This window comes from Electrophorus electricus, chromosome 2, assembly GCF_013358815.1.
Source record: "Electrophorus electricus isolate fEleEle1 chromosome 2, fEleEle1.pri, whole genome shotgun sequence".
NCBI lineage: Eukaryota > Metazoa > Chordata > Actinopteri > Gymnotiformes > Gymnotidae > Electrophorus > Electrophorus electricus.
The window spans coordinates 323,431-342,448 of NC_049536.1; the positions used below are offsets into that span (position 1 = coordinate 323,431).

Consider the following 19,018-nt stretch of genomic DNA (forward strand, 5'->3'; position numbering starts at 1 on the left):
CCAAGTATGTAATATGGGCGGAGATGGCACAAAACTCTATCGTTCATTTGGCTACTCAACTAATGCCGTTTCAGTGCATCCTAGGTTGTCAACATTTGTGCCTTGGAATCCAGAGAAATTAGCATCTCTGGCAGTGGATGAATGGATGAAATGGAGTGAACAAGTTTACGAGAATATACACCAACAAATCCACCAAGCCAATTCTCGTTTCCAGCTTCATGCTGACCGAAGGAGAGCACCTGCACTGATGTATTCAACTGGAGACAGAGTATAGTTTTCCCCCAGGGATTTGTGCCTTAGATGTACCCGTAAGTTCCAACATCTACCTAGAGCCCCTTCTATGTTGCCGTTAATTCCTCCTTCAGATGAGAATGCTCCCACTCTGTTGGAGATTGATTAGCTCCCCTGCTTACACTGTGCAGAAAATGCTGGACTGGAGTATACTGGAGATGTGAGAAAGATACAATATCTCATGGACTAGGAGGGTTATGGACCCGAAGAGAGGGGTTGGGTCCCCAGGAGGAATGTGTTGGCTCCATCTTTGCTCCTAGACTTTCATAACTCTCATCCCGATAGACCCGATCCTCGTCTCATGGATCATCACTGTTCCCCATTGGATTGTATGCCTGGTTGAATTGTATTGTGTTATTTACTTCTTTTGACCACGACTTGGATTATCCTTACTGGACTAATCTACTTTGTATTACTGAATTTGATGCCGTCTCTGTTCACCAAACGTTACAATGACCAGTTGGCCTCAACAAACAAGGAATCATTTCTTTTATTGTTCATCTTTTAAAGACATAGAACATTTGAAATAATAATTGTTTTATATTAAACTGTATGTATTCATTAATCTAACTTAACCCTGGATTTGTCTATATGGTATTTTCCTAAAAGAAACATTCATTTAACTGCATTATTGATTACAGACAAAACATGATCTGAAAGAAATAAGTTCTGAAAATAGGCAAAACATCTTTCTGAAAATCTCTTGATAAAACACAGCAGCACAGTGACAGTAGTCTTTGGTGTGGACTGGAGTACCTGGAAAAAGCCTCGGCAGGCACTGGGACAACAGAAAAACGCCAGATGGGAATTTCAAACTCCACCCAGATGTGAATGTCAAACTGCATATATACAAAGTTCTCATCAGCTATATTTTAGCTGATAAAAGCTTTGCGAACAATAATTACTGTGATTTTGGCTTTTATTTTTCAAAACTGTTAAGAAGTTGCCATTTGAACAACTTAATCACTTCTGGGACCATTCCCTAGATAGATGGATAGATAGATAATTTTATCCATATAGGAAAATCAGTTCATCAATGGTACCAACACGCATCTCCCATCCCCCTCCCCACACCTACCAATCCAAAAAATATACAGGAATATTTCTACTACATATACATGTCAAATACAACATTCATGCTTTGAATCTCTTTGCCCAAATTGATGAACATACACTTTTATTAATCGGCATTTCTTAACGTTCCAGTATTTAAGTTTTGCCTATAAGCTGAATTCAGAATTCATGTTGCTTCAACTCGGCTAACCCCAATACCATTTGTTAATGTTCTTAAATACTCTGAAGTTCTTGTTCTTTTTTAAATGCTCACAAATACGACAAGCATGCTCCAGACCAAACGCAGAACCCTTGACGGTGAAGTATTTTTTCCAGGTGAAGTATTGTTCATACATCTCCTGGTTCTGGTCCAGTAATTTGAGAAGATCTGCCATTTCCTTTGGGGATTCAAAATCATCCACATGGATGAAGGAATTCCCAGGTACAAATTCCTCATAGTTCTCTCTGGGTGGGCCAAGAACCACAGGTACCGTGCCATATCTCATTGGATGATACAGCTTATCTGACATGTAGTCTTTATAGATGGAGTTCTCAAAGGCTAAGTAGAATTTACAGCTGGACATAATTTTAAAATAATCTTCTTTGTTAATGTATTTACCAAAGTGTCGCCCATATACCTCGATGTTAATATATTTGCTCAGTTCATTAAAGTAACTCACTCGCTTGTAGTTGTTGTTCCAGTTACTGACAATCCAGCAGACCAGTTTATCCTTCATTGGTATTTGAAAAGTCTTGTCTTCTTCAGACGCTTCTATGAGTTGTCCGTAAGGCACCCAGATATCTGAGTCTCTCCGATAGTTTGATGTCAGATTGAATAGATCATCTGCACCAGGCAACTGTGGTGAATTGGCTGGAGACTCCATGTTCATCCAGACCCATTTCTGTAGTGGAGGTCGTGACAACGTCAACAGGTATGACAATTCACCACCGATGTCTCTAAGATGAAACATGACCCCATGTGCTTTATCCAGCTGATTTCTGTCAGCTGTTAAATGACAACCTGTGATGCCAAACTCTGAACCGCAGGATTCCAGATTGAATTGGTAACCAAAAGGCCATGACCAGATTAAAACCACTGTGTCGTTGGCATTGTGTGTGCTGTCTAGTTGTGGGGATTGTGTAGCTGCTGTCTGTTGCTCTTTCAAAGTTTGGTTAAGAATGCAGTCATTTCCAGCCTTCTCCTCTTTAAGAACTTTAAGGCATGCGTCTGTGCAGGCGTCTGGTGTGGGCTCTGATCTAGAACATGGCAGCCAGCTGATGGCTGGTTTGTAGTATATGAAGAATACAGCAGAGAAACACACCAACAGAACAAGCCCTACAATGATGTGCTGGCGATGTCCAGAGGGCATCTTTGGTGTCATCGCTCAACCTTTAGGAGGGAGACAAATAAGATACGTTAAGTGTTTCTCTAGTTTTTGAAACCACCAAATGTTTAAAGCATGTTTATTTCATTTTTGGAAAAATCATCTGATTTTTCAGTGTTAGGGAGAGAGGGTTTAAAGGGTTTGAGTGTAATTATTCTTCAAAATTCTGTGAGTATGAAGGGTGAATGAACACACATGAAGGAGGAGCTTTCAGTACAGCTCTGCTGTCCTGATCATCACTATCATACAGTAAATCAACCTGGGGGTGCTTGAGGACCAAGAGACACTTCCTTTTAATCATCAGTCACTAAACCTGTTTGGACAGCTGCTCACGCCAACACATAGACCTAACACATTATATGAGTAGTGTGAGAGGACATCACTCACACCATCCAACCTCACACGTTATATGAGTAGTGTGAGGGGACATCACCGGTTCAAAGTTCTGAAGTATTGCCTCTAGTTTTGTCTGTGCATACCAAGCGTTCTTCTTCTGTTTGATCTTCTTTGTTGCTGACCTGGTTTTTAATGTATTACCCTCTTAAGATTTTTTGCCTACCCCTTTGATTGGATTTGTCTGCCTGTTTTTGGTTGATCTCTGGTTTTTGACTTGGCCTGTTTTTCTTCATGATTGTGATTATCGTTTTGTTTTTCTGGTTCCGACACTTACTTGTTTCACCACTACGGATTTGGATTGTAATAAAAGCTCTATCCCTTATCCACTAGCATCTGACTTGGTTTTCGCCATCACATTAATGCAATATTGTGTCCTGGAGAAACTACATTCTAGACCACACTCAGGAACAACAAACATGTAGCTACTCCCCACAGCAGTAGATGAAAAGACCATCAATGCACAAATGTCTATAGTTGTCTATTCAGTGCTCTTCTATAGAAAACTCCACCCAGAGTACACTACAGACTGCCAGCTGCAATGTATGCAATGTACAGTATAAAACAATTAAAGATGCATCACAAGTATGATCATTTGGGCTTTTAATTAGGATATTGTTTTACAGTAATTCAATTTAAAACAAATTTAGCACATTTAACACTGATTTTTTTTTTTTCCAGTGTTTTAATATGAGTCACTGTTTAATTTTTCTTTTGGGAGGGATGCAGGAGGCGTAATTAAATGACAGCTGAATAAAATCATTTTAAAAGTATAGCTGAATAAATAATTTCAATAAAGCTCTACCTCCCTTTTTTAGGTTTCCACAGGACACAGAATTAAATCCAGTTTCAGATTTGAAATGGACCAATAAGACTGTAGCATAAAAAGCATTCAGTGACTTCAAGTTCTGGTGTGAATTATAAGTATTAATATTCACCAACAATGTGTACCATAAAATATTTACCAATTAGCTTGACAGCTTGTATTGTGTCTGTAATACCTCCAGTTACCAGACATTTCTTTCGTGTTTATATGCTGAAGTAGGACGTACAGTGGAAGGAGGTAAGTCATTACTACCAACAACATTTAAATGGGCACAGTCCAGGACCACAGCCCTGTTATATTTGTTTATTTATTTTGAAGAAAAACATTTGAATAGTAAATTTGAATATTTGTATTAGATAGGTTTAGTTGTTACTACAAACTATGCAGTATCAGTAATATTAATATACTGAAATGGAAAAGAATTCAACAGTACATTTAAGATGAGCTCTAACCCCTAATGCCTGTAGGTGATACCCTAAAATAAAAGGTTCTTTATGTACTTGAATATATTACACCAGAGGAATAACACTTACTGATAGCTTGAATAGAAAGTCCTGAGATGTGTTTTGTCTTTTATTGGATAAGATATGTGTGTCCTTCTTGGTATGAAGAGTCTTTTAAGTCATAAGGAAGTAAACTATAAAAAAAGGAAATTAGGAGGTGTGTGTGTGCGGGTGTGAGAGTGTGTGTTTGTGAGTGTGTGTGTGCGTGTGTGTGAGACAGAAACAAGAACTTCAAGTTCCAGTCCCTGCTAAACTGGTATTACTTGCATCAGTCAAATATGGACCTTCCCTCTTATCTGAATGTTTTATCTCACCTGTACCTGTGATTCTCACATTGTTTGTACATTCTAGTACATCACTTCAATCACCATTCTGTAAGAGACAGACATCACTTCAGGACACTCATATAATGACCAAGCATCCAAACGTTTTAAAAAGCCTTCAGGACTGTATGAAATGAGGAAAAAAGTCAGATATAATGCATGACTTATACATGATGGATAAATGATTATGAAATGCAGTGAGTCAGGTGTGTGCAAACAAGGAAGAACGAGTGGGTTACACATGGATGAATTAAGTCCTTCATCCACACACTGTTAACAGGAGTCTGCTGAAGTGTGGCTTAGACTGGGCTTACACCAGGTTTACACTGGACTTAGACTGGGCTTACACCAGGTTTACACTGGACTTAGACTGGGCTTACACCAGGTTTACACTGGACTTAGACTGGGCTTACACCAGGTTTACACTGGACTTAGACTGGGTTTACACTAGGTTTAGGCCAGATTGAGACTGGGTTTAAAGCACATTCAGACTGGGTTTAGATCAAATTCAGACTGGATTTAGATCAGGTTTTGTCACGATTGTCTAAGGAGAACCGATAAGTAAACAAACAGTGCTACAGTATCAGTGTAGAACGTAGACTAGATTTATTGTGAATCTCCCAGATTTATCATTTGCAACTAGGATACCCTCAAACCCCATGAAAATTGTTCAAATAACTGTGTTTTGCCATTTGTCAGGCAGGTCCTATTTAAGTGATTTCTTGATTGAGAACAGGTGTGGCAGTAATCAGGCCTGGGTGTGGCTAGAGAAATTGAACTCAGCTTTCCAAAGATGTGATAAACCACAGTTAATTTGTTTTAACGGGGGTGGGAGAATCACTTTTTCACACAGGAACATCTAGGTTTGGATTTTTTATTCCCACTTAATAATAAAAAGTGTTAGATACTGGAGCCTTTTTGTCTTCAGGCACCCAACGCAAGGCTGCTTATGCACTGTGGCTTCAGGACTAGTGTCTGCACTTTTGTCTGCATGTACACTACCAGCTCAGCTGACTGTCGTAAAGGTCAGGGGTCATGACACAACCTCTGGATCTGACACGGCCTCTGGCAATGCCTTAGCGGATGAGGTTGCACGTTGGGCAGCTGTTAATGCCCCCTCATGCCCATACGCTGTATCATCCGCATGTGAAGCTGTCTCCATGTTTTCTCATTGGTATCGAATGATATCGATCTGCTTTTCTTAGAAGCTCAGGGTACACAACAGGACTGCTCTCACTGGGCTGGTCAAAGATGTAGGCCTGATAAAGATGGTTTGATCCATGACCCGGGGAGGGGTATTGCCCTTCCTAAATCTGTTTTGCCATTTCTTGTGCATCATTTTCACGGGATTTCACGTCATACAAAGGGGGGTGACGGCTAACATTCAAAAACAGTTTTGTATACCAGAAACACATAAAACTGTAAAACTCCTCCTAGATGGCTGCTTAACCTGTGCTAGAAGCAACCAGGGTAAAACACAAGCCAAATATGATGCCTTGCCGGTTCCTGAATATCCCTTTCAGTGTCGACAGATAGGCTTTACGCACATGCCACCTTGTGGTCAGTTGAAGTACCTGCTGGTGATTGTAGACTGGTTTTCCAAGTGGACTGAGACGTTTCCTTGTTCTAAGGAAGACGCCCGCACTGTGGTTAAAATCCTAGCCAAGGAAATAATAGTGAGGTACGGTGTGCCTCGGGTAATAGATTCAGATCAGGGACCCTCTTTCATTTCCAAGGTAACTCAGAAACTATGCACCTACCCAACTATTGATTGGAAGTTTCACATCCCTTATCAACCAGTCATCTGGCATTTTGAGAAAATGAATCATACCTTGAAAGAAAGCTTAACAAAGGCTATGATGGAAACAGGAAAGAAGTGGATAGATCTACTGCCAGCAGTGTTATTTGAGATCAGAATGACGCCCAGTGCCACCACCAAACTGTCAGCATTTGAGGTCATTTTTGGTAGACCATTTACCACCCCATGGGTCAGAGGTAACCCAGGTGTTTCTCATTCAGGTGACATGGACGTGATCTTGGAAGACTACACCCAAATGTGGATTGAGAAATTGAACAGTGTGCATGATAATATCTCTTGCGCTCTCCCTGTGGTAATGGTAATTTAGCTTGTGTGGTCTCCCTGGTAGCGGCAGGAGAGGTGGAGCCAGGGAAGGACTGTCTTGTGTGTCAAGCATTCCATACACCCTGTGGACTGGTCCAGGTAGATGACTCACTACCTTGGTGTCAGTGTCTCTTGACTTCCCCAGTTCCGGCTACAGAGGGAGGACGGCAGAGGTTAACTCGGAGGAGATCAAACCTGAAGGACTGGTCACTTTGAACCAGTTTCTAACAAAAACCTTCATTTAAAAACTGCATTTTTGTTTACTTGTGTTGTATTTGTCTAATATTTAAATTTGTTTGATGATCTGAAACATTTAAGTGTGACAAACATGCAAAAAAATAAGATATCAGGAAGGGGGTAAACACTTTTTCACACCACTGTAAATGCTTCAAATGTGATTCAATTTGCATTTGAAATGATGTGTAGAAGTGACTGGCAGGTTAGCTCTGTGATCTTGAAGAGACTTTTAAACAGCAGCTGTTCAACAAAAGACTACAGCAGGTTTTTATGTCGTGACAACCATGACAACCAGTAATTATGGCTGTAACCTTGGCCTGCTGTTTGACTACAATATTGGATTGCCCTTTCACTATTTAACACCCATCAATGTATTTCCACAAGCGTCTGGCTGATTCTGATCGGTGACGAATGATGGACCAGAAACAAAAGCAGGATATCACAGAATGTGGTCACATGACCCTGGTTGAGCGAATGGGGACAGGACAGGTCTGAAGGGAGCTCACCTGTTGGTTGTTGACAATCGCTATTTGCATGGGCCAAGACTAAAAACTGATGATAAGATTAAACATGGTTGATTTTTATTAGAACGTCAAGAGGATTAAACAGCTATCCTGACAACCTTACACCATATAATAGAGAAGACAGGACCATGCCACAACTCTTGCAAAACTCAAATGATTTTATTCCAGCATTGAAATTTAGTAGTGAAGAGGATGTGATGAATGTAGCTTCAGAATTTTAAAACACGAAGCTCCTGATTGGTGAAGAAAATAGATTTATTTCAATTTAATGTGAGAATATCTCAGTCATTTTAAAAACATGGTCTCTGTGTCCTGGTATGAGGAGATGATAATGTTGTTCTGAAATTGATGAGAGAATAACAGTTATGCAGTTATTCATTGGATGGGATGTATTGTAATAGAGCTTAAGGCCTAGTTAATCACTGGAGTAAATGTATTATGTGTATGAAGCATTGTTGAATAGTTGAATTGACAGTAAGTTTAATAAAGTTTCAAGCCACTGTACTAAACACTTTGCATCTAAGTATTTGCTTTGCATGTGTTTTCTCACATATTTGCATGCGAGAGTCTGTCCACTCCCTCTGTTTATGATGTGTGGTTGTGTCAGGAATCAAACTCTGACACCATGTGCAGGAGAACTTTGCTGAGATCCATAATCAAAAATCAGAAATCAGGCAGTCAGGGGTCAAGATCAATAATCAGATATGCAGCTGTATAGTACAAGGACCAGGCACAAATCCAAAACCAGTAGTAGTAAATGCTTTGATAAACAGACAGAGAAACCCTTGCAATAATTTCAAGAGGCATTTGCTAGTGTGGTGATGAGTAACCATAGTGACCCCTAGTATTCTGTGGATGAGGCCCTCTGGTGGCCAATAGGGTGCATAGCTGATGCTTCCCTGATGGGTTGTTAAAGACCATATGGATTCCAGAGCAATGATGTCTGTGCTCAATAGCTGGGCTGTCTAGTCTCCTCTGCAGAAAGCCAGTCTGGCTGAGTTCTACCTCAGCCAGAAGAGAGGTACCAGGTCCAGATGAGAAGTACCAGGTCCAGACAAGAGGTAGCATTTCCAGAAGAGAGGTACCAGGTCCAGACGAGAGGTACTAGGTTCAGAATAGAGGTACACGGTCCAGATGAGAGGTACCAGGTCCATCATCAGATGCTGGAATGAAAAACAATTGGTCACAACTTTCTTTTAATGAACAATTCTGCAAAATATATTAGGTGTTAGTGAATGTGTTTGTGACACATTGTTAGTTGTGAGTGAATGTGTTTGGAACACACAGTGTTGGGTGTTAGTGAATATGTTTAGGACACCGTGTTAGGTGTGAGTGAATGTGTTTGGGACACAGTGTTAGGTGTTAGGGAATGTGCAGTGTTAGTATGTACAACAGAAGCATGGTTTAGTTGGAAAGTTCAAATCCAGTATGTTGCCAGAGACAGAAGATTAGCAAAGTCAGACTTCAGATGTTTCCAGACAGAGGAGAACAGAGGATCAGTGTAGAATGCATAGCAAGCCATTACTTTAGATCATTTTAGGAAAGCTTCTGAAAGTATATCAACGCAGAGTGAGACAGTCATTGAGTCCATGACGTTGGAGTCTGGGAGCACGAGTGAGACAGTCATCAATCCATGACACAGAAAACCTTTGATACAAGAAAGTTGTGATGCAAGTGGCCGAAGGCCGTGGACTTGTCATCACTTGTAAAGTTAAAGAAATTTGCGATTTTGCTATATTTCATTTCTGAAAAAAATGTCACACTTTTTGCTATAAAAATCTCAGTGAGTGTCCTGATACAGTCTAAGGAAAAAAGTCTACCAGTGATTGTATCAGATACATATGAGGAATAATTACCACGGCACAGCACCAGAATGGTTAACAGACATGTAGGAACAGCATTCTTAGTAGGGAACCTCAGAGTTGGGCAGCAGCATTCTGTGCCTCAGTCTGGGAGAGGGGAAGGGGACAGTTTCAAAAGCACCTCCTCACTCCTGCGAATGTGAGCATGTGTACAGGGTGAGAGGCAGTACTGACACCAATGGGCTGTGCATATTCACAACTTTGTATAGGAGTGTGACTGGATACAGCAAGCAGCCACACCCACCACAGTAAGCGATGATTGCTGTAAAGAAACAGGCCTTCTGTAAAACACCTAAAACATCTGCTGTTATCCTGTTTGTATGCAGACATGCACTGCTTAGCAATGTGTTACCCTAATTATATTGGTCTTTGTACAGGTTACAGGTTTATTTTTGATCATTTATTTCTCTCCACTGTTTTTATTTTTTCCTACAGTCTCCCAAAATCAAAATACCTTCCCGTACAATTTGGTGTTTTTCTAAATCAGTGAATATTTACGAAAGTAAAGAATGAATACTTATTCAGTCAGTATTTAATTAAGTAAGCAGTCAATCAGTAGAAGATGGTAAAGTATGTGCTGTGAAATTATTAAGCAGAAATCTGTTCCTTGCATCTCTGAAAAATCCAAATGTTTTTTGGTGTGTTTGTTTTCTGAGCACTAAACACATGGGTGTTGAGTTTACATGATCTGTTAATCCCACAGACTGAACTGGTTTAGAAGTGTGTGCAGTCTGTTAATCCCGCAGAGTGAACTGGTTTGGAAGTGTGTGCAGTCTGTTAATCCCACAGAGTGAACTGGTTTGTAAGTGTGTGCAGTCTGTTAATCCCGCAGAGTGAACTGGTTTGGAAGCGTGTCCAGTCCCATGGATCAGGAGCCCTATCCTCTACTAGATCTGTTCTGTTGTGTGAAGAGTTACTGCACATACACAGACTGCACACTACACACACAGACAGTGGCAGGATTGTGCTGTGGTCCCGGGTCTGTCTGCGGCTAGGTGATGCAGAAGAGTGGTGTTGAGTGCACTGGAGGTTACACTTACACCACAGACAAAGCTCCACACCACATTCAAATTACACAGGTAACAAGATCCTCTTCACACACACACACACACACACACCCAAACTCTTCTTCATACACACACATACACACACACACCCAAACCCCTCTTCACATGCCCAAAGCTTCTCTTTTGTCTGGAAGTCAGATATAAATGCAACATGTGTGTAACACCCAGCAGAGTGAAATATAATGCCAAACACTTCCATGTGGGTTAATGGAGTTAAGTTACACACACACACCCCTATGTGATATTAATGGAGTTATACACCCCATGTGAGGTTAATGGGATTAAATACACGCACACACACATACACAAATTGTGTTATTGAGCCCTCCCTTGGCTGAGAAAGAGCAGAGACTCAAATGTCTGGTTGAGTTTGTCCTTTCCCTGAGGGCTATCTGGGATCGTTTCGTGTGCCCTGATTATTGATATGGAAAATAAAGCAGCAAAAAATGTTTTTTTTTTCTTTAAAAAAAATATAATTTGACAAACATTTATATATTTGTTGAAAAGAAAAAAAACAACTACATTTTCACTGTATTACAAGTAAAGTGAAGAAAATAAAACTGAAATAAGGGTCAGTGGGGCTGCTACTATGTAGTGGATGTATCACGCAGTTATTTCACCAACATAAAGTAGCAAACAATATTTATCGGTAATTATAAAGTAATTATTTATGGGTGTTTCATGAAATGAAAAAGAATCATTTGGGTAAAAAAAAATATTGCACCTTTAAACATCTAATAGCATACTAAATAATCTAAAGCAACAATTTTATCATTAATTGACTTTCCTGACAGAATCTTTTGGAAAATAATGAATTTTTTCTTAATCTTTTAAATAGTTTTTCTTAAAACCTTTAAATAGCATTTGTCCGTCACTTTTCATACAAACACAGCTGACCCCAGTACCATTTATTAAGGTTTTTAAATACTCGGTAGCTCTTGTGTTTACTTATATAATCACAAATATGACAAACGTGCGCCACACCAAAATAAGAAACCTTAGCAGTAAAGTGTTTTCTCCAGGTGAAGTATTGTTCATACATCTCCTGGTTTTGGTCCAGTAATTTAAGATGATCTGCAAGTTCTTGAGGGGATCCGAAATCATCCACATGTATAAAGGAATTCCCAGGTACAAATTCTTCATAGTTCTCCCTGGGTGGGCCAAGAACCACAGGTACCGTGCCAGATGTCAGTGGATTATACAGCTTTTCTGTGATGTAGTCTTTATAGATGGAGTTCTCAAAGGATAAGTAGAATTTACAGCTAGATATAATTTTAAAATAATCTTGCTTGCTTTTATACCTGTCAAAGTGTCTACCGTAAGTCTCTATCTTTATGTGTTTGCTAAATTCATTGAAGTATTTCACACGCAACAAACGTTTGTCCCAGTTGTTGACGAACCAGCAGACTAGTTTGTCCTTCTTTGGTATTTTAAAGGCTTTGTTGTCATTAGATGCCTCTACAATCCACCCATAAGGCATCCAGATATCTGAGTCTCTTCGATAGTTTGCTGTCAGATTGAATAGATCTGCACCAGGTGCAGATGATCTGTGGTGAATGAACTGTGGTGAATTGGCTGGAGACTCCATGTTCATCCAGATCCATTTCTGTGGTGGCGGTCGTGACAATTCCAGTAGCGTGGGCAAATCTTTCTGAATGTCTTTGTGATGGAACATAACTCCATGTGCCTTTCTATAATAACTTCATCTGTTATATAACAATCTGTGATCCCAAACAGTGGGTCACATATGCTCATATCGAACCGGTGGGCAAACGGCCATGTCCAGATTAGGATGATGATGTCTGTTTCTAACAGTGTGTGGTTCTTTCTGCTTGATGTGATGAATGGGGCTTTTCTGACCTTTTTCTGCTGCTTTCTGGCGCTGTAGTTAAGAGTGGAGTTGCTGTGTAGAAAGTGGGTGGTGGAGTCCACCTTGAGAACAGAAAGACACGCATCTGTGCAGACAGTGGACGAGTCCTCAGTAGCTTCAGGATGTGGTGGCCAACGGACGCTTGACTTGAAGTATAAACAGAAAAACCATCCAGAGCACAGCATGATAGCGACAAGCAGGAAATGCTGAAAGAGTCCTAGCAAAGATCTGAACATCTTCAAGGAAGACAGAGACAGAGAAGTTCACACTGAAAATTTTAGATGAATCAGTGTACTATATGTGATGGTAGCCCACTGTGTCAACGACCTTCCCAGTCAGTTTGATATGGATGTTGTGCATTATTACTTTGCCCTGGAAGGTGAGACCAGCTCTAGTTCTGAAGTTCTGAAGTTTTATGTTTTTCTTTGAAGTGTGACTATGGCTGTGGCTGTGGCTGTGATTATGGCTGTGGGTGTGGCTGTGTCTATGACTGTGGGTGTGACTATGGCTGTGGCTGTGGGTGTGGCTGTGTCTATTGCTGTGGGTGTGTCTATGGCTGTGGCTGTGGCTGTGGGTGTGTCTGTGGCTGTGGCTGTGACTATGGCTGTGGGTGTGGGTGTAGGTGTGGCTGTGTCTATTGCTGTGGGTGTGTCTATGGCTGTGGCTGTGGCTGTGGGTGTGTCTATGGCTGTAGGTGTGTCTGTGGCTGTGGCTGTGACTATGGGTGTGGCTGTGAGTGTGTCTATGGCTGTGGGTGTGTCTATGATTGTGGGTGTGGGTGTAGGTGAGGTGTGGCTGTGTCTATTGCTGTGGGTGTGTCTATGGCTGTGGCTGTGGCTGTGGGTGGGTCTATGGCTGTAGGTGTGGCTGTGGCTGTGACTATGGGTGTGGCTGTGAGTGTGTCTATGGCTGTGGGTGTGTCTATGGCTGTGGGTGTGGGTGTGGGTGTGGCTGTAAACAGACACCTGGTGCTGGGGCTTTTCTTCTTCCTTTTCTTCTTGGTGCTTCAGTTGTTTTTTTGTTGTTGGTGTTGATTTTTAACCCTACTGATGGCTCACACACACTTTCTTGTCATTAAAAACATTTACTTATCACAATCTTAATGAAAGATTATGTGTAGCGGTAGTTAGCTGTGTCTTTTTTGTTTGTCACAGTCCTGAGTTTTGGGGTGTTAACCCTAGCCCTATCCCTTGTGATTATAAATATATATATAATTACTTTACTGTAAAACACTATAAGTGGATTTAGAATTTATCAGTCATTTTTCTGTCTGAAATAAGAAGATACTGGTTAATGGAAGTTGTCCAACTCTGCACATTTATGTTTGTATGGCCTTTCAGTGATGTGTGTGTATAGGTGTGATAATTACTGTTTGCACATACACTGTGCAGGACTTGAAGGTGCAATACTGGCACTAGTCATGGTGGGTTATATTTTAGGACTGACTGTAATGTGTAGGGCAGCTGTTTGGTATGGTTATGGAGCCTAACAAAGCAATTACTCAGTGTACGGGAAATAAAGGTCCCATAGTGGTTACCCATGGCAACCTTGTTAACGGAAAACACAGAATTACATGACATAATAAACAGAGCACTTTTTATTCAGAAACAGGCTGACATCAGACTATACTAATGGAGTAAAACTGAACAAAGCCACTGTTAGCTTCTCCTGATTCTGTTCTGGTAGTGTGTGTGCTACTTTCTTTTTGTGGACATTCAACAAAAACCTCTGTGTAGTCAATGTATGATGTGTTTGTGTGCATGAGTAAAGCTAGTCCGTTTTAACACTCTCCATGGGGGATGTTGGCCTTGCCTCAGAACTTGTCTCAGAAATGTTAGCAATTTGGTTAGACACAAGATAGATTTCATTCATAAGGTTACTTTAAATCAAGCAAATGTTAGAATGAAGGGACTTACTAGTGCAGACTAGAACTGGAAATATCAGTTCCAGTTGTTTTTGCAGTAAGATTACAGTTTGCCTGAGGTCTGCTTATCACACTGAGCTCTGAGCTGTCATTGGTGTTGAGCCATAACCATATGTGACTCCTGTTTCAAAGACTGTACGCATTTATTTATTCTTGAAAAGTTGATGTAAATGAAACAAGAAAACCAGAGATTGTTTAGAAGTAATGTTCAATTTGTACTTAACATAATTTTTGTCAGAAAAAAATGATATAGTAATTTCTTTTCTTTACCATGAACTCCTCGAACGGGTCCAGGGAGAGAGGTGTGAATGCTGTAGCCCCTCCAGGAACGGAAACGTGTAGGCTTGATGACAGTTAGACTGGAACAACTGATTTCTCTACCCTGAGGCCTAAAAAAATAACATAATTCTTTTACCAGCATGTACAAAGTGTACACCATGTGTAAAACATTCAGTTAAAAAGCCTTTTGGTTTATGTTAAAGGTGATATAGAGATGGGTTTTATCTGAAAGAAATGCAACTGGTGCCATGTTCAGGTGATGCCAGTAGGTGGCGCTCAAATTAGGAATGGATACTGGACTTTTTATCTGAATCTTTGGTGTTTTTTTCTCCTCAGTTGTCCTGTTTAAAACATATTATTGGATTACTACATACAACTTCTCATTTATGAAAATACTTTTGTTAATTATGTGTTATGACTATTTACTGGGGTATTGTTGTAGTGGCCTACACTATAGCTCTGTTTGAGATGGATTGCATGCTGGATTAGTTTAATCTGGGAAGGTACTGACTGGTCGATGCTTATGAGATGAGCAATAGCTGTAATTTCCACCCTGGATAGGGTCAGTACTGGGACATCACCCTTGTCTTGCTCACTGGGGACTTGGACTCTGACATTTTTAAAGCTGCTTTGTGACAACATCTGTTGTAAAGAGCAGTATATAAATAAATTTAGATTTTTGATTGACATTAACTTCTAGCTGGGACATTAGTGTGCCAGTGAAACACTGAGAGACTCACACACTTATGAGGTTACATCTTATTCCGAATGTAGCTGTGAGAACTTAAACAGGACAAGGAAAACAAGGAGATATAGTAAAATAGAATTATAATGTTCACTTTAAAGCACTATTGCCGCTCTTCACAGAATGGATTAGGCTCAGAATAAGTCTCAGATCTCAGATATGCTAAATAGTCTAACAGTTTCAGACCTACTGTGTCCATAATGATTGTCTGAATATCAGGTCTCTTGGATCCTCAAACCTGGTGCTGTTGTTCATAGAACAAAGTTCAGATCACAGACTGAGCTTTTGCAGCATGTGCACCTTCCTGAGGCCATAAAACCATCTCTGGACATCTTTAACAAATGTCTCATCACTCATTTTTAGCCACTTGCTATTGTTTTTGGGGACTCCTGATTTTGGTACATACATTGAAATCCATTATTTATTCTGCATATTATGTTGTGGTCTTCAGTACCGATGTCCCTTCAGTTCCTTCTGGAGCTCTGTTTTATGTTGTGGCTGAGGGTCTGTGGTCTGTGTTTTATGTTGTGGCTGAGGGTCTGTGGTCTATGTTTTATGTTGTGGCTGAGGGTCTGTGGTCTGTGTTTTATGTTGTGGCTGAGGGTCTGTGGTCTGTGTTTTATGTTGTGGCTGAGGGTCTGTGGTCTGTGTTTTATGTTGTGGCTGAGGGTCTGTGATCTGGAGCTGTGTTTTATGTTGTGCATTTTATCACATTTTTAAAAACTTTGTGGCTCAGTCTAGAGAAGTACAAACAATTATTTGCTTACTTACTTACTTTCTAGAGGAGCATAAGCTAAAAATAGTGTTTTATGTCACCTACAGTTGAGCTGACAGTACACAGAAGAGCTGGGGCCAGACGGACCTGACAGTACACAGATTGGACTTTTCATAGACTTTTGTTTCTCTTGACTATACTATTGTCAGTTGTAGTAAAGTGGCCCTTTCAAAATTACTACATTCATTTTCCCAAACATGTTAACAGGTATATATATATATATATATATATATATATATATATATATATATATATATATATATATATATATATATATATATATATATATTATCCTTATAGATCTGTTGTCCATTACTCCCCTAATTTTGTCTAGGCAGTAGTACCTCTGTGACTTCTCTAACAGTAACTCAGATCAGTCAAAAGTGAAGCCTTTATACAAAGCCCATAAACCATGAATTGGAAAGGTGTTTACACATTGTAAAAGCAACTTCATTTTTCTCTGCTTTTGCTGGTACACCGTCACAAACTTTCACTGGCCACTGAAGTACATCAACTCATTCATCTGTCCAGTTTAGGTAAGGCAGTGTTACTGTAAACCAGCTGTTCTAGGTCAGAACGGCTTCTAGAAGCTTCTTTTAGGCTAAAAAAAAAATGCAAAAAACTGCACTCATTTGAATGCACATTTGAAAGTTACAAGTTATGTTCGCGTTCTGTAACACACACACCTGACAGAAGCAAAACTCCACTTGTTAATGTTGTTTTTACTTAATGTCTGTCATATTAACAAGAGAACAAACTATAGACCAGATCCAGTAAGATGCCACTGAGTATACCAAACTCACCTTAAACTTCCAAAGAAAATACCACATCCTTTCACTTCAGTTGGATAACTAAAACCTTCACGTGAACGTTTGTCTGGGCGAATACTCTCTCTGGTGATGGCATTCAGAGAAGCAAACCAAAATCTGAATTTTAAAAGGTTATCAGTATTCATATGTAAAGTCAATAAGTCAGTGAGGCTTTGCAAGGACTCCAAGCGCACAGTGCAGACCCTGCCCCCACTACCTCCCCAACCAATGAGCTGCTCAGGTGAGAACAGAAAGGTAAGAAGAGACAACCACACCTTGCACACCCAGAGCAATACACCTGCTCTAAGCACTGTAGTGCTTAGACATACATACATACACACACACACACACACACACCAAAAACATAACACAATACTGTCAATGATGACAATACTGGCAAGCATGACATTAAAAATGAATTATTAAATATTGGGGGTTTTTTTTAGTTCTGATTTCCTAACAAGATGTGACAGACAAGGTTTTAATTTAACCGTGTTAAAACTACTGGTTGTGGTTTGCAAAACACTCTAGAATTGGTTTTGAACCTTTATTTTTTAAAGAAGCATACAGCTGGACAGCTTGTCAAAAGCACAGATTAACCTCCCTATGTGCCCAGGAAAGTCTACTCTACCACAAATCAGTCACGATAAAAATATTGTAAAAGTCATTATTTTAACAACTTTGTTATGGAAGGGAGAAATGATGACTGAGAATGTCTGCAAATTATTTTCTCTAGAATTTGGAAATTGGCATCTACATTCATTAATCAATCAATCAAATCAAACGATCTTTTACACGCCACTCGTTCTGCATATACGTACTTCTAAATGTTTTCCTAATTTATTGAGAAGTGCAAAAAACAATAACCCTACCTTATATGAGTCATTATTTATATGTCAAGCACTCATATTTTCACAGCAAAATATCTCTATACTTCTGAGTTGTCACAATCGTTCCTCCCAGGCATCACGGTTCCCATGGCAATGCTGTTTTGGTTTATTTCTGGAGCTTCCTTGTTTTGGTTTCGTTCTGTTCCAGCCCCTTGCTTGTATCCCTACCTGCAATTATGTTCATCTGTGTCTTGATAGTCTTCATCAGTCTCTGTATTTAAGCCCTGTGTTTTGTTACTCTGGTTGTCAGTTATTTTGGTGAGCCATGTCTGTTTGGTTTGGTCCTTCGGCTCATTCAGTAGGTACGGTTCTTGCTGTTCTGTGCCCTAGCCTTCCTTACCTTTGTTATCCTTGTACATCCCTGGTTAGTGTTTGTGTTTGGCTTTTAATAAATTCCCTCACCTAGCTTTGTGCTTACCTGTTGATGTTACAGGAGGTAACTGAGGTAAAACCGCTGAGATAAAACTGCTTTGGCTCATAGACAGGATTTAGGCAAAGCTGCTTTGTGATGTCTGTTCTAACAAAATGTGCTTTACATATCAGCCTGAATTAAACTAAGCTACCAGTTTAAAGACTGAGCGGTTAAAAAAATCATTTTAATTTTCACAATCATGGATGATTTAAACACAGATATTACATTTTAAGCATTTTAAGAGTCTAAGCATCATTTTTCTCCCCAAGTTGTTGTTTCCTTTTTTACAAAATATAAAAACAATTATTAGCACTTGAGTATCAAGGAAGTGCACAAGCCCACTGTGTCCAGGATGGTCCTGGACCAGGTCATGAACCAGTTCCTGTACTAGGTTCTGTACCAGTTCCTGAATCAGGTCCTGAACCAGGTTTTGTACCGGATCCTGAATCAGTTTCTGAACCAGGTTCCATACCAGGTCCTGAAACAGTTCTTGAACCAGGTCCTGAAAGGAGATATGACACTTTTGCACAGTTGACCTGAGTAAACTGGAATTGTGTTCATTTGGAATATAAATTAGAATTAGTTGGAAAGACATAAATTGTCTCAGATGTGTCAGGCTTTAATCAAAATCTCAGTCAAGACAGAGGAGCAAACAAAGTTATATTAAAAGTTTACATGCTTCTCTTGTTTTTCACTGATGTTTTCCCCCGTGGCTCAGGGGCTCAGCT

The 19,018-nt window shown here is 40.0% G+C and overlaps 3 protein-coding genes across 3 annotated transcripts in view; all 3 read right to left on the minus strand.

Moving 5' to 3' along the window:
- Nucleotides 1-1,550: 1,550 nt before the first annotated feature.
- Nucleotides 1,551-2,726, minus strand: LOC113590698 (4-galactosyl-N-acetylglucosaminide 3-alpha-L-fucosyltransferase 9-like). Its single transcript, XM_027030980.2, has one exon. It carries the CDS (start codon nt 2,724-2,726, stop codon nt 1,551-1,553), a length of 1,176 nt encoding a protein of 391 aa, XP_026886781.2.
- An 8,731-nt stretch (nt 2,727-11,457) lies between these two features.
- LOC113576992 (4-galactosyl-N-acetylglucosaminide 3-alpha-L-fucosyltransferase 9-like) lies at nt 11,458-12,641 on the minus strand. The gene is given in 2 exon segments (XM_027009392.2): nt 11,458-12,287; nt 12,290-12,641. Coding segments are annotated over 2 exon segments (1,182 nt in total).
- Nucleotides 12,642-18,888: 6,247 nt separating this feature from the next.
- The window catches only part of LOC113590695 (lanosterol 14-alpha demethylase), a 14,438-nt gene continuing 14,308 nt past the window's right edge, over nt 18,889-19,018 (minus strand). Inside the window, exon 10 of the mRNA XM_035523840.1 lies at nt 18,889-19,018. This exon is cut by the window's right edge and continues 517 nt beyond it. The gene's annotated coding sequence lies outside the window, so the exon portion shown is untranslated.